Raw genomic sequence first — 25922 nt, 5'->3', positions numbered from 1 at the left:
TCTCAGCTACTCAGGAGCCTGAGGCAGGAGAATCGCTTGAACCTGGGAGGTAGAGGTTGCAATGAGCCGAGATCACACCACTGCACTCCAGCCTGGGTGTTGGACCGAGACTCCATCTCAAAAAAAAAAAAAAAAAAAAATTATGGCCAAGCGTGATGGCTCACACCTGTAATCCCACAATTTGGGAGGCTGAGACAGGTAGACCATTTGAGATCAGAAGTTTGAGACCAACCTGGCCAACATGGTGAAACCCTGTCTCTACTAAAAATACAAAAGTTAGCCAGACATGGTGGCCAACGCCTGTAGTCCCAGCTATTGGGGAGGAGGCTGAGGCAGGAGAATCAGTTGGACCCGAGAGGCAGAGGTTGCAATGAGCCGAGATTGAGCCACTGAACTCCAGCCTGGGTGACAGAGAGAGACTCTGTCTCAAAAAAAAAAAAAAAAAATTAAGGAAAATAAATAAATAAATAAATGGGGGAGAGGGATGCCACCCTCTCTCCTGCCGCAACTCTCCACCTTCCTCTCCTCCCTCACCTTCCACCCTGACCCCAAGGCCCACCGTACCTAGCTTTCTCTTGTTGATCTACCTGTACATTGCCTTTCCCCCCACCCCAATGCGCCATAGAATATGAGACCCTCCGGGTCAGGGTCTGGATCTCAGCCCTCTTAGACCACAGTCTCTCAGACCCCAGCCAACTATCAAATCCAGGAAGCTACATGAAGAATCAAGTACAAGTGCACAGGGCTGGGTGACCCCACGCTTAGTCTCAGGGAGAGGGAAGTTGGATCTCTCCCAAGAATCCGTGGGCCAACCCGTCGTAAGTTACAGGCTAGCACGAGTCTATCCACTGGAGCTCTGAAGACAGGGGGCACGCTGGGCATGTAACTAGAATCCCGCACAGGAGGAGTCCACTGAGAACCCTGGGGGAATGACCTGGGCCAGCACCCCTCCCTACCCCATGTCCCCCACTCACTGGAGCCCAGTGGTTGGGTCCTTTGTGAGGCAGGCTGAGGGGACACTGGATCCTGAGGGTCTGTGGTCACAGTAGGCGGGAAGTCTCAGAGGAAGGAGCCCTCCCTGGGAGCCAGACCCCCACGCCATGGCGAGCGTGGTGGTGAAGACGATCTGGCAGTCCAAGGAGATCCATGAGGCCGGGGACACCCCCACGGGGGTCGAGAGCTGCTCCCAGCTAGTCCCAGAGGCTCCCCGGGGGGTGAGCAGCCGGGCCAAGGGGATCCCGAAGAAAAAGAAGGCCGTGTCGTTCCACGGGTGGGTTTGTTGCACCCTGTCAGGGATGGTTCTAACGCCCAGCACTTCCTCCAACAGAGCAGGAGTCCGACTGTGGATGCTGGAGGAAGGGGAGGAGGGAAAGCCAGCAGGTGGGGGGCAGGAAAGAGGACAGCGGTGAAGAAGACATCAAGTCGCAGGGAGGTAGAAAGGAAGAAGGCAATGGAGATGAAAGGAGGGAGGAAAAAGCCAGTGGGGAGGGAAGAAGGAGAAGGGAGGCTAGTGAATGAAGAAGAAAGTAGGTGGCTGGGGCAGAGAAGGGAGGATAAAGTAGGCAGCGGGGAAGGAGAAGAAAGTAGGTAGTGGTGGCTGGGCATGGTGGCTCATGCTTGTAATCCCAGCACTTTGGGAGGCTGAGGCAGGCGGATCATGAGTTCAGGAGTTCAAGACCACCCTGGCCAACATGGTGAAACCCTATCTCTACTAAAAATACAAAAATTAGCTGGGCATGGTGGCGCATGCCTATAACCCCAGCTACTCAGTAGGCTGAGGCAGGAGAATTGCTTGAACTGGGATCGGGAGCCGAGATCATGCAACTGCACTCCAACCTAGGCAATAGAGTCAGACTCTGTCTCAAAAAAAAAAAAGAAAAAAGAAAAGAAAGTAGGCATCAGGGAAGGAGAATAAAGCAGGCAGTGAGGACAGAGAAGGGAGAAACTTGTATACAGTGAGAGTGGAGTCACAGGGCGTGAGGTATGGAGAAAGGAAGGCAGGAGGGGCCAGACACCGTGGAGCTGCTTCTCGACCTTTCTGCCTGTTTCTCCTCTGCAGGGTGGAGCCCCAGATGTCCCACCAGCCCATGCACTGGTGCCTGAACCTCAAGCGGTCCTCGGCCTGCACCAATGTGTCACTGCTCAACCTGGCCGCCATGGAGCCCACCGACTCCACAGGGACAGACTCCACAGTGGAAGACCTCAGCGGCCAACTCACGCTGGCCGGGCCCCCTGCCTCCCCCAGCCTACCCTGGGATCCGGATGACGCAGACATCACGGAAATCCTGGTGAGGGCCCCCCACACCACCTGCTGGGGAAGACCGAGGTCCTCCACTCGGTGGTAGCAAATACTTAGGATGGGGATGGGTTTGACTTGGAGTGAGAACGTTCTGGTCATTCTTTGAGATGCAGAGGAACTAACTGGGAACTGCCTCCTCCTTCTCTGGCAGCCAGCCATGAATCCGGGCGTTGGTCTTTTATTTTTTTCCTTCTTCTTTTAGAGACAGTCTCACTGTGTTGCCCAAGATGGTCTCAAACTCCTGGGCTCAAGTGATCCTCCTGCCTCGGCCTCCCACAGTGCTGGGATTACAGGCGAGAGCCACTGTGCCTGGCCTGGGTGTCGGTCTTCAATTCACACAGTCAATCCCAAATGTCCCCAGTGAGGCTGGGCTCAGGAACCAGGCCAGATCCCTGCGCTTGGGGAGCTCCCAGTCTGGTGGGGGCAAAAGACACAGACTAGGGTGAGAAATTCCATAATGGAGGAGATCCCAGAGAAGGGCTCCTCAAGCCAGGTTGGGGGTATCAGGGAAAGCTTCCTGGAGGAGGATGTCTTGCAACTGGACCTTAGCAAGTGAGTAGGCGTTCTCTGAGGGGAGTCACCTAAGAATCTGGGGCAAAACTGAGAGGTGAGCAAGATTTAGGGAGATTTAGATAATTTCTGGCAAAAGTATAGAGGGTTACAAATTGGTGATTTAACTCACTGCACCTCTGCTCCTCAGCCCCCACCTGGCTTCCCCTGGGGCAGGCCTGAAACAGGCTCTACCAGATACTGAGAACTACACTAACAATAGCCATGATCTTCATGATGCTGATGAGATTCACTAGCACTTACCAGCACTTTCTATGTTCAGGGAGCCCCAGTTTTCTCATCTGTAAAATGGAGACGCATACATTTGTTTCTTTATTTTTAAATCTTATTTATTTATTTATTTATTTATTTTTGAGACGGAGTTTCGCTCTTGTTGCCCAGGCTGGAGTGCAGTGGCATGATCTCGGCTCACAGCAACCTCCGCCTCCCGGGTTCAAGCCATTCTCCTGTCTCAGACTCCCTAGTAGCTGGGATTACAGGCATGAGCCACCACGCCCGGCTAATTTTGTATTTTTAGTAGAGACAGGGTTACTCCATGTTGGTCAGGCTGGTCTCGAACTCCGGACCTCAGGTGATCCGCCCACCTCGGCCTCCCAAAGTGCTGGGATTACAGGTGCGAGCCACTGCGCCCAGCTTTTATTTATTTTTAAGGCAGGGTCTTGCTTTGTGTCCCAGGCTGGAGTGCAGTGGCACGATCACAGCTCACTGCAGCCTGGCCTCAAAGGATCCTCCCATCTCAGCCTTCTGAGTAGCTGGGACCACAGGCACATACCTGGCTAATTTGTTAAAAAACTTTTTGTAGGCCAGGCACAGTGACCTATAATCCCAGCACTTTGGGAGGCCAACGCGGGTGGATCATGAGGTCAGGAGTTCAAGACCAGCCTGGCCAATATGATGAAACCCTGTCTCTACTAAAAATACAAAAATTATCTGGGCGTGAGGGTATGTGCCTGTGGTGGCATGTGCCTATAGTCCCAGCTACTGGTGAGGCTGAGGCAGGAGAATGGCTTGAACCCGGGAGGCAGAGGTTGCAGTGAACTGAGATCGCGGCACTGCACTCCAGCCTGCGTGACAGAGCAAGACTCTGTCTCAAAATAAATAAATAAATAAATAAATAAATAAATAAATAATTTTTGTAGAGACAGGGTCTCACAATGTTGCACAGTCTGGTCTTAACGTCAAGCAATTTTGGGGCCTCAGCCTCCCAACGTGCTGGGATTACAGGAGTGCAACACCATGCCCAGCCACATATATTCTTTTTAACAAATATCTCTTTTTCTTTCTTTCTTTTTTGAGATGGAGTCTCACTCAGTAGCCAGGCTGGAGTACAGTGGCGCGATCTTGGCTCACTGCAAACTCGACCTCTCAGGTTCAAGTGATTCTCCCACCTCAGCCTCCCAAGTAGCTGGGATTACAAGAGTGCCACCACACTTGGCTAATTTTTGTATTTTTAGTAGAGATGGGCTTTCACCATGTTGGCCAGGCTAGTCTCGAACTCCCAACCTCAGGTGACACCCACCTCAGCCTCCCAAAGTGCTGGGATTACGGATGTGGGCCACCGCACCTGGCCTCTCTTTTTCTTTATTTTTATTTTTATTTTTTTTCATTTTCTTGAGACAGGGTCTCACTCTATTGCCCAGGCTGGGGTGCAGCAGCATGATAATAGCTCACTGCAACCTCAAAGCCTTGGGCTTAAGCGATCTTTCCACCTTGACCTCCCAAGTAGGTGGCACTACAGGTGCACACCACCATGCCCAGCTAAACAAATGTTTTTTTTCTTTCTTTCTTTCTTTCTTTTTTTTTTTTTTTTTTTTTTGTTTTTGAGACTGGTTCTTGTTCTGTTGCCCAGGCTGGAGTGACAGCATGACAGCCCAGGCACAATATTGGCTCACTGCAGCCTTGGCCTCCCCAGGCACAGGTGATCCTCCCACCTCAGCCTCCCAAGTAGCTGTAACTACAGGCGTATGCCACCACAGCCAGCTAATTTTTTTTTTTTTTTTTTTTTTTGGAGATGGAGTCTCGCTCTGTTGCCAGGCTGGAGTGTAGTGGTGTGATCTCAGCTCACTGCAACCTCCACCTCGGGTTCAAGCGATTCTCCTGCCTCAGCCTCCAGAGTAGTTGGGACTACAGGCACGCGCCACCACACCCAGCTAATTTTCGTACTTTTAGTAGAGACAGAGTTTCACCATGTTGGCCAGGATGGTCTTGATCTCTTGACCTCATTATCTTCCCACCTCAGCCTCCCAAATTGTTGGGATTACAGGTGTGAGCCACCGTGCCCGGCTTCACCCAGCTAATTTTTAAAACAAATTTTTGAGGCCGGGCTTGGTGGCTCACGCCTGTAATCCCAGCACCTTGGGAGGCTGAGGCGGGCGGATCACCTGAGGTCAGTAATTCGAGACCAACCTGATCAACATGGAGAAACCCCATCGCTACTAAAAATATAAAATTAGCCGGGTGTGGTGGCACATGCCTATAATCCCAGCTACTTGGGAGGCTGAGGCAGGAGAATCGCTTGAACCTGGGAGGCGGGGGTTGCAGTGAACCGAGATTGTGCCATTGCACTGTGGCCTGGGCAACAAGAGCAAAACTCCGTCTCAAAAGCAAAAACAAAAACCCAACTATGGTAGACAGCCATGTAGTAACCTCCGCAAGGTCAAGGTTGGAGAGCTCGTAAGAAGCAGGACCAGGACAAGAAGGCTGCTGCTTTTGTCACTCATACAAAAGGCCTTTCTCTCCCCAAGACTCCCCTGGGTTGAGGGGGGGTATTTGGAGGGGAGAGACTGAGGCAGGGAGGCCAGAGGGGAGGCTGGGCGAGGGTCCAGGGAAGGAGGAGGAGCTGCAGAGAAGAGAACAACGGCAGAGTCTGGGCTGGGAAGGATGCCTGGAGACATCTCCTCCCTCAGACAGAAGAGCTCTCCGCCCTCTCTTGGGGAGTGTCTCTTGGGCAGCACTTGCAGCCGTTTGCCTCCCACCAGAGCTATTTCTGAGTCACATCCCCCAGTGGATCGTGAAGCCTGAGAAAGTGCCCCAGGCAGCCAGGATCAAGGTCTGACACAGCCGCCAGCTTGCTGTGGGGCTGCAGGGGAGTGTGGGCCTCTAAGGGCCTTCAAGTTCCTTCTCCGTGAAATGGAAAAAGTAATGACCTTGGGGTGCGTGCTGGAGAGGTGAGAGGGGGCAGCAGGATCCAGAGAGAAGGCAGGGACAGGCAGAGAAGGGCACAGAGCCCAGAGAGAGGGGACAGAGACCCAGAGAGAGGACAGAGACCCAGAGAGATGGGGACAGAGACCCAGAGAGAGAGGAGGACAGAGACCCAGAGACAGAAGGGGACAGAGACCCAGAGAGAGGGGAAGGGAGACCCAGGGAGAGGGGAACAGAGACCCAGAGAGAGGCAGATAGAGACCCAGAGAAAGGAGGATGGAGACTCAGAGAGAGGGGGACAGAGACCCAGAGAGAAGGAGACAGAGACCCAGAGAGAGAGAAAGGGAGAGAGACCCAGAGAGAGGGGGATGGAGATCCAGAAAGAGGGGGACAGAGACCCGGAGAGAGGGAGACAGAGACCCAGAGAGATTAGGAGAGAGAGCCAGAGAGAGAGATGGAAACCCAGAGAGAGAAGGAAAGAGACTCGGAGGGTGGGAGGACAGAGGTTCTGGGGAAGGAACAGATGGGTCCAGTGTGAGAGAGATGGAGACTCAGAGACAGAAGAAGAGATGATCCAGGGCTGGGCACGGTGGCTCACGCCTGTAATCCCAGTACTTTGGGAGGCTGAAGTTGGCAGATCACTTGAGGCCAGGAGTTTAAGAGCGGCCTGGCCAACATGGTGAAACCTGGTCTCTACTAAAAATACAAAAATTAACCAGGTGTGGTGGCAGGTGCCTGTAATCCCAACTACTCAGGAGGCCGAGGCAGGAGAATCACTTGAACCTCGGAGGTGGAGGTACCTGTGAGCCGAGATCACGCCACTGCACTCTAGCCTGGTGGACAGAGGGAGACTCCATCTCAAAAAAAAAAAAAAAAAAAAGAAGAAGAAAGAGAAGAAATGATTCATAGTAGGGAGACAGAGACCCACAGTAGGAAAGTGGGGGAGCAGAAGCCTAGAGAGATGGGGACATCACAGAGAAGGGAGATAGAGACCTAGAAAAAGGGACAGATACTGAGAGAAAAGAAAGGCAGAGACTCCAAGTGGGATGGATGACAGAGACCCAGAGAGACAAAGGCACAGTGAACACAAAACAAGTAAGAGAGACTGACAAAGGGAGATAGAGATGCAAAGAGGAGGCCGGGCGCGGTGGCTCAAGCCTGTAATCCCAGCACTTTGGGAGGCCGAGACGGGCGGATCACGAGGTCAGGAGATCGAGACCATCCTGGCGAACACGGCGAAACCCCGTCTCTACTAAAAAAATACAAAAAACTAGCCGGGCGAGGTGGCGGGCGCCTGTAGTCCCAGCTACACAGGAGGCTGAGGCAGGAGAATGGCGTAAACCCGGGAGGCGGAGCTTGCAGTGAGCTGAGATCCGGCCACTGCGCTCCAGCCCCGGCGACAGAGCGAGACTCCGTCTCAAAAAAAAAAAGAGATGCAAAGAGGAGAAGACAGAGAAGACAGGGTCAGACACCCAAACTGTGGGGGAAAGGAAAGGAAAGAAACCTGGGGAATGCCGGGCGCGGTGGCTCAAGCCTGTAATCCCAGCACTTTGGGAGGCCGAGACGGGCGGATCACGAGGTCAGGAGATCGAGACCATCCTGGCTAACACCGTGAAACCCCATCTCTACTAAAAAATACAAAAAACTGGCCGGGCGCGGTGGCTCACGCCTGTAATCCCAGCACTTTGGGAGGCCGAGGCGGGCGGATCACAAGGTCAGGAGATCGAGACCACGGTGAAACCCCGTCTCTACTAAAAATACAACAAATTAGCCGGGCGCGGTTGTGGGCGCCTGTAGTCCCAGCTACTCGGGAGGCTGAGGCAGGAGAATGGCGTGAACCCGGGAGGCGGAGCTTGCAGTGAGCTGAGATCCGGCCACTGCACTCCAGCCTGGGTGACAGCGGGAGACTCCGTCTCAAAAAAAAAAAAAAAGAAACCTGGGGAAGAAGACAGAGACCTCCAGCCCGGCCAACACAGTGGAAACCCATCTCTACTAAAAATACAAAAATCAGCCAGGCGTGGTGGCACATGCCTGTAATCCCAGCTACTCAGGAGACTGAGGCAGGAGAATCGCTTGAACTCGGGATGTGGAGGTTGCAGAGAGCCGAGATAGTGACACTGCACTTCAGCCTGGTGACAGAGTGAGACTCCATCTCAAAAAAAAGAAAAAAAGAAAAAAAAGAAAAAAAGCAGACAGAGACCTAAAGAGTAGAAAGGCAGAGACTCAGAGAAGAGAAGTCAGAGACTCTGAGATTTGGGGGACAGAGCTGAATCAGGAAGAGAGAGAAACCCAGAAATAGAGGAGGGGGATAGAGACCCAGAGAGAGAAGGAACAGACACAGGGGCTGGGTGGGGACAGAGAACTGGAAAGAAGGGGACAGAGAACCAGGTGGTGATGGAGACCCTGGTTGAGAAAGTGTCAGTTTCCAGGTAGGAGGAAGGACGATGGGAACTCTGTGAAGGTAGCTGTTAGTTGTATCTCCATTTCACAGGTAGGGAAGCAGAGGCACAGAGAGGTGAAGTCCCCTCCATGAGGTCATAGGGCTAGTAACTGGGAGAAATTAGCTGACCCTAGATTCTGTTGCCTTGGTTTCCAGAACAATTACCCACAGGAAACCCAAGACCTTCTGAGTCTTCAGGTTAGAAAGATACTTTGTGTAATGCTTTCTATTGCTGTGAAACTAATTACACCAAAACTTCAAACAACAACCTGGAGGGACTCAGCTGGGTAGTCCTAGCTCAGGTTGTCTCATGAGGTTGCAATCAAGATTTTGGCGGGGTCTGCAGTCACCTGAAGGTTGGACTGGGGCCAGAGGTTGTGCTACCAAAATGGGGCACTCACATGCCCTTGGCTGGAGGCCTCAATTCATTGCTACATGGGCCTCTTCATAGGTGGCTGCTTATGACATTGAGGCTATCATTCCCCAGAGGAAGAGAGAGCAAAAAAGAAACAGTTTTTCTCATGAAGTAGTCTCTTACCTCACATATCATCGATTCTACTTTATTCTTTTATTTTTTGAGACAGTCTCTGTCACCCAGGCTGGAGTACAGTGGCACAATCTCAGCTTACTGCAGCCTCTGCCTCCCAGGTTCAAGCAATTGTCATGCCTTAGCCTCCTGAGTAGCTGGCATTACAGGTGTGCACCATCACACCTGGCTAATTTTTATATTTTTTGTAGAAACAGGGTTTCACCATGTTGGGCAGGCTGGTCTCGAACTCCTGACCTCAGGTGATCTGCCTGCCTCAGCCTCCCAAAGTGGTGGGATTACAAGCATGAGCCACCACACCCATCCTGCCTTATTCTATTTCCTGGGTGTGAATTACTAAGTCCAGCTCATACTCAAGTGAGGCAAATAAGGCTCCATGTTTTAAAGGAATGTAAAAGAATTTATGGGCATTTTTGTAGCTGCCCTTTACTGGGATGAGGAAGTTCCTTTCTATTTCTAGTTTGTTGAGGTTTTTTTTTTTTTTATCATCAGAGGGTGTTATATTTTGTCAAAAGCTTTTTCTGTACTGACATGATTGTGGTTTTTTTCCCCCTTTTATTCTATTAATATGGTATGTAACATTTATTTATTTTTAGAGACAGAGTCTTGCTCTGTTTCCCAGGTTGGAGTGCAGTGGTGACATCAAAACTCACTGCAGCCTCAACCTCCTGGGCTCAAACAATCCTCCCACCTCAGCCTCCCAAGGAGCTGAGACCACAAGCACATGCCACTGCACCCAGATAATTTTTAAATTTTTTTATAGAGATGGAGTCTCACTATGTTGACCTGGCTGATCTAGAATTCCTAGCCTCAGGTAATCTTCTTGTCTCATCCTCTCAAATTGTTGGGATGAGCCACCATGTCCAGTCACTTGTTGATTTTAGTATGTTGAACCAATCTTGCATTCCTGGGATAATTCCCACTTGGTCACGATGTATAATCCTTTTTACATGCTGCTGGATTTGGTTTGCTAGTACTTTGTTGAGGATTTTTGTGACTATATTCATAAAGAATATTGGTCTGTGGTTTTCTTTCTTTCTTTCTTTCTTTTTTTTTTTTTTTTTTTGAAATAAAGTCTGTTGCCCAGGCTAGAATGCAGTGGCACGATCTCAGCTCACTGCAAACTCCATCTCCTGGGTTCAAGTCATTCTCCTGCCTCAGCCTCCCGAGTAGCTGGGACTACAGGCGCCTACCATTGTGCCTGGCTAATTTTTGTATTTTTAGTAGAGATGCAGTTTCACCGTCTTGGCCAGGCTGGTCTCAAACTCCTGACTTCATGATCCACCTGCTTTGGCATCCCAAAGCGCTGGGATTACAGGCATGAGCCATCATGCCTGGCCTGGTCTGTGGTTTTCTTTTCTTGTGATGTCTTTGTTTGGTATCAGGGAGATACTGTCAGATATTTCCTGAGTTAGAAATTGCTCCTTCTATTTTTTGGTAGACTTTGAAATGGTTTGTCAATTCTTTTTTTTTAATGATTGATAAGATTTACTGCTGAAGCCATCTGGTTATAGGCTTTTCTTTTTTTTTTTTCTTTGAGACAGAGTCTCACTCTGTCGCCCAGGCTGGATGCAGTGGTACAATCTTGGCTCACTGCAAGCTCTGCCTCCCGGGTTCACGCCATTCTCCTGCCTCAGCCTCCTGAGTAGCTGGGACTACAGGCACCCGCCACCACGCCCAGCTAACTTTTTTATTTTATTTTATTTATTTATTTATTTATTTATTTATTTATTTTATTTATTTATTTTTTTTTTTTTTGAGACGGAGTCTCACGCTGTTGCCCAGGCTGGAGTGCAGTGGCGCGATCTCGGCTCACTGCAAGCTCCGCCTCCCGGGCTCCCGCCATTCTCCTGCCTCAGCCTCCTGAGTAGCTGGGACCACAGGCGCCCGCCACCGCGCCCGGCTAATTTTTTGTATTTTTAGTAGAGACGGGGTTTCACTGTGGTCTCGATCTCCTGACCTTGTGATCCGCCCGCCTCGGCCTCGCAAAGTGCTGGGATTACAGGCGTGCCTGGCCATCTTTGTTGGAAGTTTTAAAATTACTTTTACTAATTCAATCTCTTTACTTGTTATGGGTCTTTTCGGACTTTCTAGGTCTTGAGTCAGTTTTGGTAGTTTGTGTGTTTCCAGACATTTTTCCATTGTATCTAGATTGTCTGATACGTTGGCATACAATTGTTCAGTCTTCCCTTATAATCATTTTTCTTTCTGTACAGTTGATAATAATGTCTCCTCTTTCACTCTTGATCTTTGTAATTTGAGTCTTCTCTTTTTTTCTTGGTCAGTCTAGCTAAAGATTTGTCAATTTTTTTGATCTATTCAATAAACCAACTTTTGGTTTTGTTGATTTTTATTATTGTTTTTGTATTCTCTATTTCCTTATGCTCTAATATTTATCATTTCCTTCTTTCTGTTAGTTTTGGATTTAATTTACTCTTTTTCCTTTTTTTTTTTTTTTAGACAGAGTCTCACTTTGTTGCCCAGGCTGGAGTGTAGTGGCACAATCTTGGCTCACTACAAGCTCTGCCTCCCTGGTTCACGCCATTCTCCTCCTTTAACCTCCCAAGTAGCTGGGACTACAGGCACCCGCCACCACACTCAGCTAATTTTTTGTAGTTTTAGTAGAGACAGGGTTTCACCGTATTAGCCAGGATGGTCTCGATCTCCTGACCTCGTGATCCCCACCTCAGCCTCCCAAAGGGCTGGAAATACAGGCGTGAGCCACCGCGCCTGGCCTCTTTTTCTATTTTCTTAAGGTGGGGCATTAAGATACTGATTTTGAGATCCTTCTTCTTTTTTTTTTTTAGAGTCTCGTTCTATTGCCCAGAGTGCAGTGGTGCAATCTCGGCTCACTGTAAGCCCCGCCCCCCAGGTTCACGCCATTCTCCTGCCTCAGCCTCCTTAGTAGCTGGGAATATAGGCGCCCACCACCACGCCCAGCTAATTTTTTTTGTATTTTTAGTAGAGACGGGGTTTCACCGTGTTAGCCAGGATGGTCTCCATCTCCTGACCTCATGATCCACCTGCCTCAGCCTTCCAAAGTGTTGGGATTACAGGCGTGAACCACAGCACCTGGCCCTTTCTTCTTTTAAAATGTGTTTACAGCTATAAATTTCCCTTAAAGCATTTTTTCACCATATCACTTACATTCTGGTATGCTGTATTTTCATTTTTCTTCATCCCAAACAATCTTATAATTTCTTTTGTGATTTTTTCTTTTACCCATTGGGTTTTTAAATTTTTTCAGACAGTGTTGCTCTGTCACCCAGGCTGGAGTGCAGTGGCATGGCTACAGCTCACTGCAGTCTCTCAACCTCTTGGGCTCAGATGATTCTCCTGCCTCAATTTCCTGAGTAGCTGGGACTACAGATGTGTGCCACAATGCCCAGCTAATTAAAAAAAAATTTTTTTGTAGAGATGAGGTCTCACTATGTTGCCCAGGCTGCTCTCGAACTCCTGGGCCCAAGTGATCCTCCCAAGTCGACCTCCCAAAGAGCTGGGATTATAGGTGTGAGCCACCATGCCTGGCACCACTGTTTTTTTTAGTGTGTTAATTTCCACACATTTGTGTGTTTCCCAAATTTCTCTCTTTTTTGTTCTTTTTTTCTTCTCTCTCTTTTTTTTTTGAGACGGAGTCTTGCTCTGTCACCCAGGCTGGAGTGCAGTGGCACAATCTCGGCTCACTGCAAGCTCTGCCTCCTGGGTTCACGCCATTCTCCTGCCTCAGCCTCTCGAGTAGCTGGGACTACGGGTGCATGCCACCATACCCGGCTAATTTTTTTACATTTTAGTAGAGACGGGGTTTCACTGTGTTAGCCAGGATGGTCTCGATCTCCTGACCTCGTGATCCTCCAGCCTTGGCCTCCCAATGTGCTGAGATTACAGGCATGAGCCACCGCATCTGGCCCCAGATTTCTTTCTGATACTGATTGCATTTATTTATTAATTTTTTTTTTTTTTTTTTTTGAGACAGAGTCTCACTCTGTTGCCAGGCTGGAGTGCAGTGGCGCGTTCTTGGCTCACTGCAACATCCGCTTCCTGGGTTCAAGTGATTCTCCTGCCTCAGCCTCCCAAGTAGCTGGGATTACAGGCACGTGCCACCATGCCCGGCTAATTTTTGTATTTTTAGTAGAGATGGGGTTTCACCACGTTGGCCAGGCTGGTCTTGAACTCCTGACCTTGTGATCTACCCGCCTCAGCCTCCCAAAGTGCTGGGATTACAGGCGTGAGTCATCATTCCTGGCCCATTTTATCCTATTTTAAAAATGTTTTTATTTTCATTTTAATTTTTAGAGATGTGTGTGTTACTTTGTTGCCTAGGCTGGTCTCAAACTCCTGGGCTCAAGCAATCCTCCCATCTTGGCCTCCCAAAGTGCAGGGAATACAGGTGTGAGCCACCATGTCCAACCTTTTTATTGTTGTTTTTTAAGAGACAGGGTTTTGCTATGTTGACCAGGCTGGTCCTGAGCTCTTGGTCTCAAGTAATACTCCCTCCTCAGTCTCCCAAAGTCCTGAGATTACAGCAATGAGTCACTGTGCCTAGCCCGTGGAGCCTATTTGGAGTTCATTTGGCTTCTTGGATGTGTGGATTAATGCTCAAATCATCCAGTTTGGGAAGTTGTCAACCATTATTTCTTCAAATATTCTTTCTGCCCCTTTCTTTCCTTCTGGGACTTCCAGACCCATGGCTCTCTGAGGCTGCATTCATTCCTCTTCATTCTTTTTGTTTGTTCTTAGGTTTCTCAGACTGGATAATCAAAGTTGAGCTATGTTCAAGTTCACTGAATCATTATTCTGCTACAGAGCCCCCTCTAGTACATTTTTCACTTCAGTGATTGAACTTTTCAACCCTAGAATTTCTTTTTTGAGACAGACTCTCGCTCTGTTGCCAAGCTGGAGTGCAGTGGCGCCAACTCAGCTCACTGCAACCTCCGCCTCCCGGGTTCAAGCGATTCTCCTGCCTCAGCCTCCCGAGTAGCTGGGACTATAGGCACCCACCACCATCCCCAGCTAATTTTTGTATTTTTAGTAGAGATGGGGTTTCACCATGTTGGCCAGGATGTTCTTGATCTCTTGACCTCGCGATCCGCCTGCCTTGGCCTCCCAAAGTGCTGGAATTACAGTTGTGAACCATTGCACCTGGCCCTTCAACCCTATAATTTCTATTTGGTTGCTTTTAATAATTTTTATCTCTTTAGTGATATGCCTTATTTGGTGAGACATTATTCTCTCATTTTCCTTTAGTTATTTAGGAATTGTTTCCTTTAGCGCTTTGAACATATTTAAAATAGCTGATTTAAAGTCTTTGCCTAGTAAGTCCAAATCTGCCCCAGCCATCCTACCCCTGAACAGTTTCTCTTGATTGCTTGCTTGTCCTCCATTGTATAGGCCATAGTTTTCCTTTCTTTGCATGCCTTATAACTTTTTTCTTCAAAACTGGCCATTATTTATTTATTTATTTATTATTATTATTATTTTTTGAGACGGAGTCTCACTCTGTCACGCAGGCTTAAGTGCAGTGGCATGATCTTGACTTACTTCAACCTCTGCCTCCCAGGTTCAAGCAATTTTCCTGCCTCAGCCTCCCCAGTAACTGGGATTACAGATGTGTACCACCACGCCTGTCTAATTTTTGGATTTTTAGTAGAGATGAGGTTTAAACATGTTGGCTGGGCTGGTCTCAAACTCCCGACTTCAGGTGATCCACCTGCCTCAGCCTCCCAAAGTGCTGAGATTACAGGTGTGAGCCACCGTGCCTGGCCTGAAAACTGGCCATTTAAAGTATCGTAAGGTATCAGGGAGTAGTGGCTCACACCTGTAATCCCAGCACTTTGGGAGGCCGAGTCAGGCAGATCACCTGAGGTCAGGAGTTCGAGACCAACCTGGCCAATATGGTGAAACCCCATCTCTACTAAAAGTACAAAAATTAGCCAGGAGTGGTGGCGGGCGCCTGTAATCCCAGCTACTGGGGAGGCTGAGGCAGGAGAATCGCTTGAACCTGGGAGGCAGAGGTTGCCGTGAGCTGAGATCGTGCCACTGCACTCCAGCCTGGGGGACACAGGGATACTCTGTCTCTAAATAAATAAATAAATAAAATAATAAAGTATCATAATGTAGCAACCCTAGAAACAGATTCTCCCCACTCATAAGGATTTGTTGTTATTATTGCTTGTTGTAGTTGCTTTTTATTATTTTTACTTATTTATTTTTATTATTATTTGAGACAGGATCTTGCTCTGTTTCCCAGGCCACTGTATAGTGGCATGATTGTGGCTCACTACAGCCTCTAAATCCCGGGCTTAAGGGGTCCCCCTGCCTCAGCCTTCTGAGTAGCTGGGACTACAGGTGTGCACTACCAAGCTCAGATAATTTTATTATTATTATTCTTTTGAGACAGCGTCTTGCTCTGTTGCCCAGGCTGGAGTGCAGTGGCGCAATCTCGGCTCACTGCAAGCTCCGCCTCCCGGGTTTACGCCATTCTCCTGCCTCAGCCTCCCGAGTAGCTGGGACTACAGGCGCCCGCCATCTCGCCCGGCTAGTTTTTTGTATTTTTTTTTTTTTAGTAGAGACAGGGTTCACCATGTTAGCCGGGATGGTCTCGATCTCCTGACCTCGTGATCCGCCCGTCTCAGCCTCCCAAAGTGCTGGGATTACAAGCTTGAGCTACCGCGCCCGGCCTATTATTTTTTTTTTAAGGGATTAAGTTTTACTGTGTTGCTCAGGCTGGTCTTGAACTTCTGGGCTCAAGCAATCCTCCCACCTCATTCTCCCAAATTGTTGGAATTACAGGGGTGAGCTACTGCACCTGGCCTATAGTTGCTCCTTAAAAAAGAGACTTTTCTGAACTATTCCTGTAATATCTGTGTTCTTTGTCATGTTTGGCCACTGAAGTGTCTGTTCTCTGATTTTAGTGGTTAGCTAATGACTGGAGAGAGATTTCCTTAAACTGGAACAACAACAAAATCTTCTAGTCTTTGCCAAATGGCTCTGTGTACCTGATGAGGCACACCTTTAACATTCAGATAGACAATTTACAACTCTACCTTAGCCTTCCCTTCCTGCTGGTGCAGCGTTTCAAGGTTTCAAGGTCAGCCAGAGGTGAAAAGCTTGGGGCCTTCTCAAAACTTTCCCAAGCGGCCGGGCGCGGTGGCTCAAGCCTGTAAGCCCAGCACTTTGGGAGGCCGAGACGGGCGGATCACGAGGTCAGGAGATCGAGACCATCCTGGCTAACACAATGAAACCCCATCTCCACTAAAAATACAAAAAAATTAGCCGGGCGTGGTGGCGGCGCCTGTAGTCCCAGCTACTCGGGAGGCTGAGGCAGGAGAATGGCGGGAACCCGGGAGGCGGAGCTTGCAGTGAGCCGAGATCCGGCCACTGCACTCCAGCCTGGGCGACAGAGCGAGACTCTGCCTCAAAAAAAAAAAAAAGACAACTTTCCCAAGCATCTACACAACCCTACATAGGCCAGTGGCTTTCTACCTTCCCAGGAACTTGTTGGAATATTTCAAGGCTTCAAAAGATATCTCCATCAGATTTTCCTTTTAAGATTTTTTGTTTTTTATTGCTTCCCCCAACTGTTATCCATTGCCTTTGGCAGTAGCAACATTAAAACAAGCGTACATTTTTTTTTTTCTTTACAAATGTTCCCTCTCCCACTCCGTGTTAGTCCATTCTTGCATTGCTATAAAGGAATACTCGAGGCTGGGTATAAATAAAAGAGGTTTAATTGGCTTATGGTTCATAGGCTGATGAGCATGGTGCCAACATCTGCTCAGCTTTTGGTGAGGGCCTCATAGCAGAAGGTGATGGAGCCAGCCTATCACCTGGCAAGAGCGGGAGCAAGGAGGTGCCACACAGGTGGTTCTTTTTTTTTTTTGAGATGGAGTCTCACTCTGCCACCCAGGCTGGAGTGCAGTGGCGTGATCTCGGCTCACTGCAACCTCCGCCTCCTGAGTTCAAGTGATTCTCCTGCCTCAGCCTCCCGAGTAGCTGGGACTACAGGCGTGCACCACTGTGCCCGGCTAATTTTTGTATCAGCAGAGACAGGGTTTCGCCATGTTGGCCAGGCTGGTCTTGAATTCCTGACCTCAAGTGATGTGCCCACTTTGGCCTCCAAGAGTGCTGGGATTGCAGGCATGAACCACTGCACTCAGCCTGGGTGTTGCATTTCTTTGTTGTTGTTTTTGAGACAGAATCTCAGCATCATCCAGACTAGAGTGCAGCGGCACATTCCCAGCTCACTGCAACCTCCACCTCCCAGGTTCAAGCGATTCTTCAACCTCAGCCTCCTGAGGAGGAGGTGCACTACAGGTGCACACCACCACACCCAGCTAATTTTTGTGGGTTTTTTTTTTTTTTGTAGACATGGGGTCTCACCATGTTGTCCAGGCTGTTCTCAAATTCCTTAGCTCAAGCAATCCTTCTGCCTCAGCCTCCCAAAGTGCTGGGATTACAGGTGTGAGCCACTGTGCCTGGCAAGGGATTACATTTTAACATGAGATTTGGAGAGGAAAAACATCCAAACCTTTCCTTCAACTATCAGAGATATTTTCAGGGATTTGCCAGTTCTGAAAAGGAAAGACAACTATTCTGTGTGGGGTCTTCCCAGGCATCACTTAACAATCATAGAATGGGCTGGGCGCGGTGGCTCACGCCTGTAATCCCAGCACTTTGGGAGGCCGAGGCGGGTGGATCACGAGGTCAGGAGATCCAGACCATCCTGGCTAATATGGTGAAACCCCGCCTCTACTAAAAATACAAAAAATTAGCTGGGCGTGGTGGTGGGTCCCTGTACAGTCCCAGCTACTTCGGAGGCTGAGGCAGGAGAAGGGCGTGATCCCGGGAGGTGGAGCTTGCAGTGAGCCGAGATCGCGCCACTGCATGACAGAGCGAGACTCCAACTCAAAAAAAAAAAAAAATCATAGAATGACTCTTCTTTGGGTAATAAGGCTTTGAATGAGTTCTAGCTTCATTCTGCTTCCTCCCTGTGGGAAATGTGGGCTGTTACTTTCCAGGGTTCCTGCTGAGCTAGGGAGTGGAAGATAGGACTAGGATAAGTTAAAATTCCTCAAGTCTTGACGTTTTTATCGAGAGTCACTTTTCTTGAATAAATGCTCCTTGAGTTTCTACAAGCCTTTGGTTAATTTCCAGAATTGTGAAAAAACTGATTTTTTTTTTGTTTTTTTTTTTGTTGAGATGGAGTCTCGCTCTGTGGCCCAGGCTGGAGTGCAGTGGTGCATCTCAGCTCACTGCAAGCTCCGCCTTCCGGGTTTATGCCATTCTCCTGCCTCAGCCTCCTGAGTAGCTGGGACTACAGGCGCCGGCCACCTCACCCGGCTAGATTTTTGTATTTTTTTAGTAGAGACGGGGTTTCACTGTGTTAGCTAGGATGGCCTCGATCTCCTGACCTCGTGATCCGCCCGTCTCGGCCTCCCAAAGTGCTGGGATTACAGGCTTGAGCCACTGCGCCCAGCCAACTGATTGTTTTTTTCAAAGCCCATGTTTTGTTAGTTTTTCATTGTTTTTATGGAGGGGTGGAATTTTTGAATTCTTTTTTTTTTTTTTTTTTTTTTTTGAGACGGAGTCTCGCTCTGTCGCCCAGGCTGGCGTGCAGTGGCGCATCTCTGCTCACTGCAAGCTCCGCCTCCCGGGTTCACGCCATTCTCCTGCCTCAGCCTCCCGAGTAGCTGGGACTACAGGTGCCTGTCACCACACCTGGCGAATTTTTTTTTTTTTTTTTTTTTGTGAGATGGAGTCTCACTCTGTCGCCCAGGCTGGAGTGCAATGGCGCCATCTAGGCTCTCTGCAACCTCTGCCTCCTGGATTCAAGGGATCCTCCTGTGTCAATCCGTCTCCCAGGTAGCAGGGATTACAAGTGCCAGCCACCACGCCTGGCTAAGTTTTGTGTTTTTAGTAGAGATGGGGTTTCACCACGTTGGCCAGGCTGTTCTCAAACTCCTAACCTCAAGTGATCCACCCACCTTGGCCTCCCAAAGTGCTGGGATTACAGGTGTGAGCCACTGTGCCCGGCCTGAATTCTTTAATCCACCATTTTGTTGATGTCAGCTGGATACAATATTTCTTTTTTTTTTTTTTTTTGAGGCGGAGTCTCATTCTGTCGCCCAGGCTGGAGTGCAGTGGCGCGATCTCGGTTCACTGCAAGCTCCGCCTCCTGGATACAATATTTCTTACCACACTTCTCCCCCAGAGCAATCATGCAAGAAATGTGTTGCTGCCCCCATCTTACAAGGGAGGAAACTTGTTCTCTCTTTCTTTTGTGTGTTAGTTCAGCAACCATGAGAGAAATCAAGAGAGCTGTGGTTTTTTTGCACATAAAAGACTTGATAAGCATAGTAGCTCTGCTCTTCAAATGCAGCAGGTTACAGGCATCTATGTTCTGGTTGTTCGGCCATTTCTAGACAGTTGCTCTCACCACTGCCTTCCAGCCATTCAGCAGGAGGAACAGGGGAAGAGATCATGCCTGTCTTTTCCACACATCCACCAGTGCCCACTTCCCTTCCACTGGCTGGAATTGGTCATAACCAGCTGGCAAATGGCTCTCTGCCTCTCTTTCCCTTCAAGTGTGAAATAAGAACGTCAATGATATTGAAGTTATACATTTGACTACTGTAAAAAAACAAACAAACAAAAAAACCCACAAAATAACACAGCTTAAATAACACAGAAGATGTAATGTCTCACCCTGAAAGTCTTCACAGGTGATTGGAATGGAGTATGGTGGCTCCATGTCAAGGATTCAGGCTCCTTCTGTCTCGTTGTGTCCTCTATCTGCTGGTCCAAGACAGCCCTCAATTGTACATTCCAGTGAAATTAGAGAAAAAGGGAAAGTTCTTATTCCTTACTTTAAGGGATGAGTCAGAAATTGACTATAATTCTGCACAGTCCAAGTAATGATGTAGGCAAAAAAAAAAAAAAGAGAGAGAGAGAGAGAAAGGAGGCTGGGTGCAGTGGCTCAATCCTGTAAGACCAACAGTTTTGGAGGCTGACACAAAAGGATCACTTGAGCCCAGGAGTTTGAGGCCAACTTGGGTAACATAGTGAGAACCCATCTATACCAAACATTTAAAAATTTTGCTGGGCATGGTAGCAAGCACCTGTAGTCTTAGCTACTTGGGAGGCTGAGGCAGGAGGATCATTTGAGCCCAGCAGTTGGTGAGCTATGATAGTATCACTCCACACCAGCCAGGGTAATAATGAGAGACCCCCCGACCTCTCCCCAAAATAAATTGACTATATTATTTCCACTCACATTCCATTGGACAGACCTTAGTCACATGGCCACATCTAGCTGCAAGGGAACCTGGGAAATGTAGTCTCTGATTGGACAGTCCTATGCCAGGCTAAGGCTTCTGTAACTGTCCAAGCTGGGAGAATGGATCCTACCACATGCATCCCTCCTGAACCACAGATTGGCAGGAGTCACACAACATTTTATGTGATATAAAGTAATGATGACCAGAGGCCACATGGTGTCATGGTTTAAAACAAGGGTTCTGAATCTAGATTCTGATGAGGTCACCTAATGTGCTGAGTACCTGGGAAGACAAGGGATAGCCCATTTCTGAGACACATTTGTCTCACTTGTAAAATAGGCCAAATAACCTCAAGAGGTGTGGTTGTGAAGAATAAAAGACAAGTGCTTGGTGCATTGCAAGTGCTCAGATCTGAAAAGTGTCTTCCTGGTCAGGCGCGGTGGCTCACGCCTGTAATCCCAGCACTTTGGGAGGCCGAGATGGGTGGATCACAAGGTCAGGAGATCGAGACCATCCTGGCTAACACAGTGAAACCTCATCTCTACTAAAAATACAAAAAATTAGCCAGGCATGGTGGCGGGTGCCTGTAGTCCCAGCTACTCGGGAGGCTGAGGCAGGAGAATGGCATGAACCCGGGAGGCGGGGGTTGCAGTGAGCCGAGATTGTGCCACTGCACTCCAGCCTGGGTGACAGAGCTAGACTCCGTCTCAAAAAGCAAAACAAAACAAAACAAACAAAAAAAAAACGAAAATAAAATAAAAGTGGCTTCCTTTGTAATTCACCATTTCCTGGAGAGAGAGCCAGGGCATGTGTTTTCAAAGTTCATCTTTTTATGCTGTGGACCCCAAGGACTTTTTTTTTTTTTTTTTAAGAGACTTGCTCTGTCACCCAGACTGGAGTGTGGTGGTGCAATCTCAGCTCACTGCAGCCCCTGTTTCCCAGGTCGAAGCAATTCTCCAGCCTCAGCCTCCCAAGTAGCTGGGATTAAAGGCATGCACCACCATGCCCGGCTAATTTTTGTATTTTTAGTAGAGTTGGGGTTTCACCATGTTGGCTAAGTTGGTCTTGAACTCCTGACCTCAAGTGATCTACCCACCTCGGTCTCCCAAAGTGCTGGGATGACCAGAGTGAGCCACGGCACCTGGCCCCCAAAGACATTTAGCTCAGTGTTTGGTTGAGTTCATCCTTCTTCCTCCACGTGTCTGCACACCCCACCTCCATCCCCTATTCCCTCCTGGATCCTATTTTTCTCCCAGCCCACCATGAAGAAAGGTCATTTATCCCCTGGGTTTGCTGCACAGGAATGCTAAGAATCAGAGGTATAGCTCTTGGCTCCAAGTCACACAGCCATTCCAGGGCAAAATCAAGGTGTAAACACAGCCTCCCAGTTCTGGAATTTTTCTTGGGCTTGGGGCTTGCACCCACACACCATATAACTCACCTGTCTCCCATTCTTCCCCAGAGTGGGGTCAACAGTGGATTGGTCCGCGCCAAAGACTCCATCACCAGCTTGAAGGAAAAGACCACCCGGGTTAACCAGCACGTACAGACTCTGCAGGTGTGAGGACACCCTATGTCCAACACCTGCCCTTTCTCCAGGGCTAAATTCCCTGCTTGGAGCCTGCCTCCAGTGGAACACACCCATAGCTCAGTTGGGGAGCTTGAGGCTCAGAAGGGAGAGGAACCTTCCCAGGCCCAGATATTCTTTTCCACAGGCTGTCCCCTTGTGTCCTTGGCTAACCTCTCCTCCTTCCATGCTCCAGAGTGAGTGTTCTGTGCTGAGCGAGAATCTGGAGAGAAGGCGGCAAGAGGCAGAAGAGTTGGAGGGGTACTGCATTCAACTCAAGGTGAGCCAGTGGGATGCAGGAGTGGGTGGGGAGAGGGGAATGGGAATAAGAGGGTGCAAGAAAGAGGGGAGGAGGCTGGGCGCAGTGGCTCACATCTGTAATCCCAGCACTTCAGGAGGCCGAGGCGGGCAGATCGCCTGAGGTCAGGAGTTTGAGACCAGCCTGGCCAACGTGGTGAAACCTCATCTCTACTAAAAATACAAAAACTGGCCGGGCGCGGTGGCTCAAGCCTGTAATCCCAGCACTTTGGGAGGCCGAGACGGGCGGATCACGAGGTCAGGAGATCGAGACCATCCTGGCTAACATGGTGAAACCCCATCTCTACTAAAAAATACAAAAAACTAGCCGGGCGAGGTGGCAGGCGCCTGTAGTCCCAGCTACTCGGAAGGCTGAGACAGGAGAATGGCGTGAACCCGGGAGGCGGGGCTTGCAGTGAGCTGAGATCTGGCCACTGCACTCCAGCCTGGGCGACAGAGCGACACTCTGTCTCAAAAAAAAAAAAAAATACAAAAACTAGCCAGGTGTGGTGGCGCGCACCTGTAATCCCAGCTACTCGGCTTAGGGAGGAGAATCACTTGAATCCAGGAGGTGGAGGTTGCAGTGAGCCAAGATTGCACCACTGTACTCCAGCCTGGGTGCTGGAGCAATACAGTCTCAAAAGAAAAAAAAAAGAAAGAGGGGAGGAATGGAGTGGGTGGATCAACAAGAGGTGGGAGGATGTGGAGGGGTACCACTCTGGCACGTCTGGCTAAGGAGGAAGCCATCCCTTTAGCCAAGGAAATGAGCTGGTGAGTGTGTCTTTTTTTTTTTTTTTTGAGACGGAGTCTCGCTCTGTCGCCCAGGCTGGAGTGCAGTGGCCGGATCTCAGCTTACTGCAAGCTCCGCCTCCCGGGTCTAGGCCATTCTCCTGCCTCAGCCTCCGGAGTAGCTGGGACTACAGGCGCCCGCCACCTCGCCCGGCTAGTTTTTTGTATTTTTTAGTAGAGACGGGGTTTCACCATGTTAGCCAGGATGGTCTCGATCTCCTGACCTTGTGATCCGCCCGTCTCGGCCTCCCAAAGTGCTGGGATTACAGCTTGAGCCACCGCGCCCGGCCGAGTGTGTCTTGTATTGAGGGGCTGGGAGGCCTGGAGCCTGTATGGAAATAGACAGGCTAAGGGTTGGGAGGCAGAACTGAAATGGGAAGGCAGGGCCCTCGCCCTGGTGTCTGACCCAGGAGAACTGCTGGAAGGTGACCCGGTCTGTGGAAGATGCTGAAATCAAAACCAACGTCTTGAAGCAGAATTCTGCCTTGCTGGAGGTAAGGAATGGAGGAGGTCCCAGGATTTGTGGGAGGAGGTCAGATGCGCGAGGGACTCAAGATACACTTTTAGGTGGAACTCCCCGCCCCAACACCACCACCACACTGCTCCTGCATGCACACAGTCATCCTTAGAACCCACTGATAAGAGGGATTCAAATGAGGCTCCAACATCCAGCTGGGGGACTCTTACCCTGCAGTCACATTCAGGTCCCAGAAAGAGACTCGAGCTGGACTTCAAGTGAGAAGGCCTGTCCTGTCCACATGCCCACTCATTTTCCAACAAAATGCTGAGAAAGCTTCAGTTGTTCTTGCCAAGTGGCCGGGACTGGTATTTGACGCCTGGAAGGCTTGGAGGGCCGGGTGGATACCTGGAGGCAGGCTGTGGGAGGTTAGCGGGAATTGGAGTCCAACTGGGCCTCAAATGGTGCCTCCCCTCCCTAATGACAGCCAGTGGGACTTCCAACATCCTGTCCCCACAGGCGTTCTACTTCCAATCTTGGGGAGTACTGGAGCGGATTTGGGGGTAGAGGTGGTTGCGGGAGGAAAGCGGCTGGACGCTGTGACCCCGTCCCGTCCTCCCTTACCGACCAGGAGAAGCTGCGCTACCTCCAGCAGCAGCTGCAGGATGAGACGCCGCGACGGCAGGAGACCGAGCTGCAGGAGCCGGAGCAGCAGCAGAAGCCGGAGGCTGGCCTCTCCCGGAACGGCCTGGGCCCTGCCGCCACGTCCCAGGGCTGCCCCGGCCCGCCAGGGAGTCCTGACAAACCCTCGCGGCCTCGCGGCCTGGTCCCCGCAGGCTGGGGAATGGGGCCTCGGGCAGGTGAGGGCCCCTACGTGAGCGAGCAGGAATTGCAGAAGGTGTTCACCGGCATCGAGGAGCTGAGGTGGGCGGGACCTAGGGGCGGGGCCTCGAAACGAGGTGGGCGGGGACTCAAGGGTGGAGCCTCGAGGAGCTGCGGTGGGCGGGACCCAAGGGACGGGGTTCTCAAGGAGAGGCATGGGTGGGGACTCAGGGAGCCTCGTGGAGCTGAGGTGGGCGGTGATATCGGTGGAGCCTCGAGAACCTGAGGTGGGAGGGGACATGGGAGGAGCCTCGAGGAACGAAGGTGGGCAGAGGCGTGGGCAGAGTCTCCAGGAGCTGCAGTGGGCGGGGACACAGGGGAGGAGCCTCAAAGATTCTAACCGGAGGACGACAAGCCTGGGGTCTCCAAGAGCAGAGGAGGGAGTGCCCCGAAGGCAGTGACCTGAGCAAGGGAGGGACAAAATAATGAATTTTTGAGTTCTGGGCTGCTGGGAGGCAGGTCCAGGCCTGGTGAAACTGAGGTGGGCAGGACTTGGGAGAGGAGCGGTCCTGGAGGCACCAAATGGGGCAGAGTAGGGTGGGCAGTGCCTTGGAGGGCAGTGCGTGGAGGAGCCCAGGTAGAGGTTGGGGACCTGACCAGGGAAGGGCCAAGGCAGCCAGTAAAGTAAGGGGATAAAGGCGGGGCTCTGGAGGACAGGACCAAATTTCACCAAATGGAGGGTGCAAGAAAATTTGGAGACCTGGGTGGGTCTGGAGCCACCGGCAAGGTTTCAGTGGAGAGAAATAGGTGAGTCCTGTTCCGCCTATCTCGTGGGGGCAGATAGGGACCTGTCCAAGCCTAGCCCCGACCCATTCCCCCTCTCTGCCCCTCCAGGAGAGAGGTGTCCTCGCTGACCGCCCGGTGGCATCAGGAGGAGGGGGCGGTGCAGGAAGCCCTGCGACTGCTCGGGGGCCTGGGCGGCAGGGTCGACGGCTTCCTGGGCCAGTGGGAGCGGGCACAGCGCGAGCAGGCACAGACGGCGCGGGGCTTGCAGGAGCTGCGAGGTCGGGCGGACGAGCTGTGTACGATGTAAGGACTGGGTGGCCAGTGCTTGGGAAGACCGGAAGGGGCAGGGCGATCCCAACCCAAGGGCGGGGCCTTGAGGGAAATGGGCAGGCCAATCAGCTATGGCCAGGCATTCCGGAACATATAGCGACATGGGGAAACACCAATTAGAGAGCAGGAAGGGTTGCATCAACCCTAATAAGGCCTGAGGGGTGGAATCAATTAGAGAAGGGGTGTGGTCTATACCTTAAAAGGACAAAGGGTGGGGTCAAGAGGGATCCGAGAAAGCCAATTGGAGAACTAGGAGGGGCATTCCAAACAATAATCTACAAAAGGTGGCCCAGTGAGGTGGCTCACGTCTATAATCCCAGCACTTTGGGAGGCCGAGGCGGGCGGATTACTTGAGGCCAGGAGTGCAAGACCAGCCTGGGCAACATAGCGGAGACCCTATCTCTACAAACAATTTAAAAATTAGCTGGGAGTGGTGTGGTATCGCACCATGGTAGTCCTAGCCACTCGGGAGGCTGAGGCAGGAGTGACCGCTTGAGCCCAGGAGTTCAAGGCTTCGGAGAGCTATGATGGTGATGCTGCACTCCAGCCTGGGCAACAGAGCCAGACCCTGGCTCAAAATAGTCAATAGATAAATAAACTA

General features: G+C 50.3%; 1 protein-coding gene and 1 long non-coding RNA gene across 8 annotated transcripts in view; one reads left to right on the top strand and one right to left on the bottom strand.

Moving 5' to 3' along the window:
• Positions 1-1028: 1028 nt before the first annotated feature.
• The window catches only part of LOC105497184 (testis specific serine kinase substrate), a 30008-nt gene continuing 5114 nt past the window's right edge, over positions 1029-25922 (top strand). For 2 of the 7 annotated variants that reach the window (XM_011768064.3, XM_011768066.2), the window contains exons 1-7: positions 1035-1270; positions 2060-2288; positions 21736-21831; positions 22037-22120; positions 23337-23420; positions 24015-24307; positions 25100-25294. In XM_011768064.3, the coding sequence (XP_011766366.2) occupies positions 1101-1270; positions 2060-2288; positions 21736-21831; positions 22037-22120; positions 23337-23420; positions 24015-24307; positions 25100-25294 (1151 nt within the window). In that variant the 5' untranslated portion in view covers positions 1035-1100. Of the gene's footprint in view, positions 1271-2059; positions 2289-21735; positions 21832-22036; positions 22121-23336; positions 23421-24014; positions 24308-25099; positions 25295-25922 lie in introns of all 7 variants that reach the window. The other 5 variants (XM_071087502.1, XM_071087503.1, XM_011768063.3 and 2 more) reach the window with 5 other exon arrangements.
• LOC112429391 (uncharacterized) lies at positions 18343-22482 on the bottom strand. The gene is made up of 2 exons (XR_011617791.1): positions 19702-22482; positions 18343-19574 (listed from the first exon to the last, which is right to left on the bottom strand). It is a non-coding gene; the product is annotated as an uncharacterized lncRNA (long non-coding RNA).

Source organism: Macaca nemestrina, chromosome 20 (genome assembly GCF_043159975.1).
Source record: "Macaca nemestrina isolate mMacNem1 chromosome 20, mMacNem.hap1, whole genome shotgun sequence".
Classification (NCBI taxonomy): domain Eukaryota; kingdom Metazoa; phylum Chordata; class Mammalia; order Primates; family Cercopithecidae; genus Macaca; species Macaca nemestrina.
Note: the sequence above shows the minus strand (reverse complement) of the source record. Positions and strands in the feature narration are given on the sequence as shown.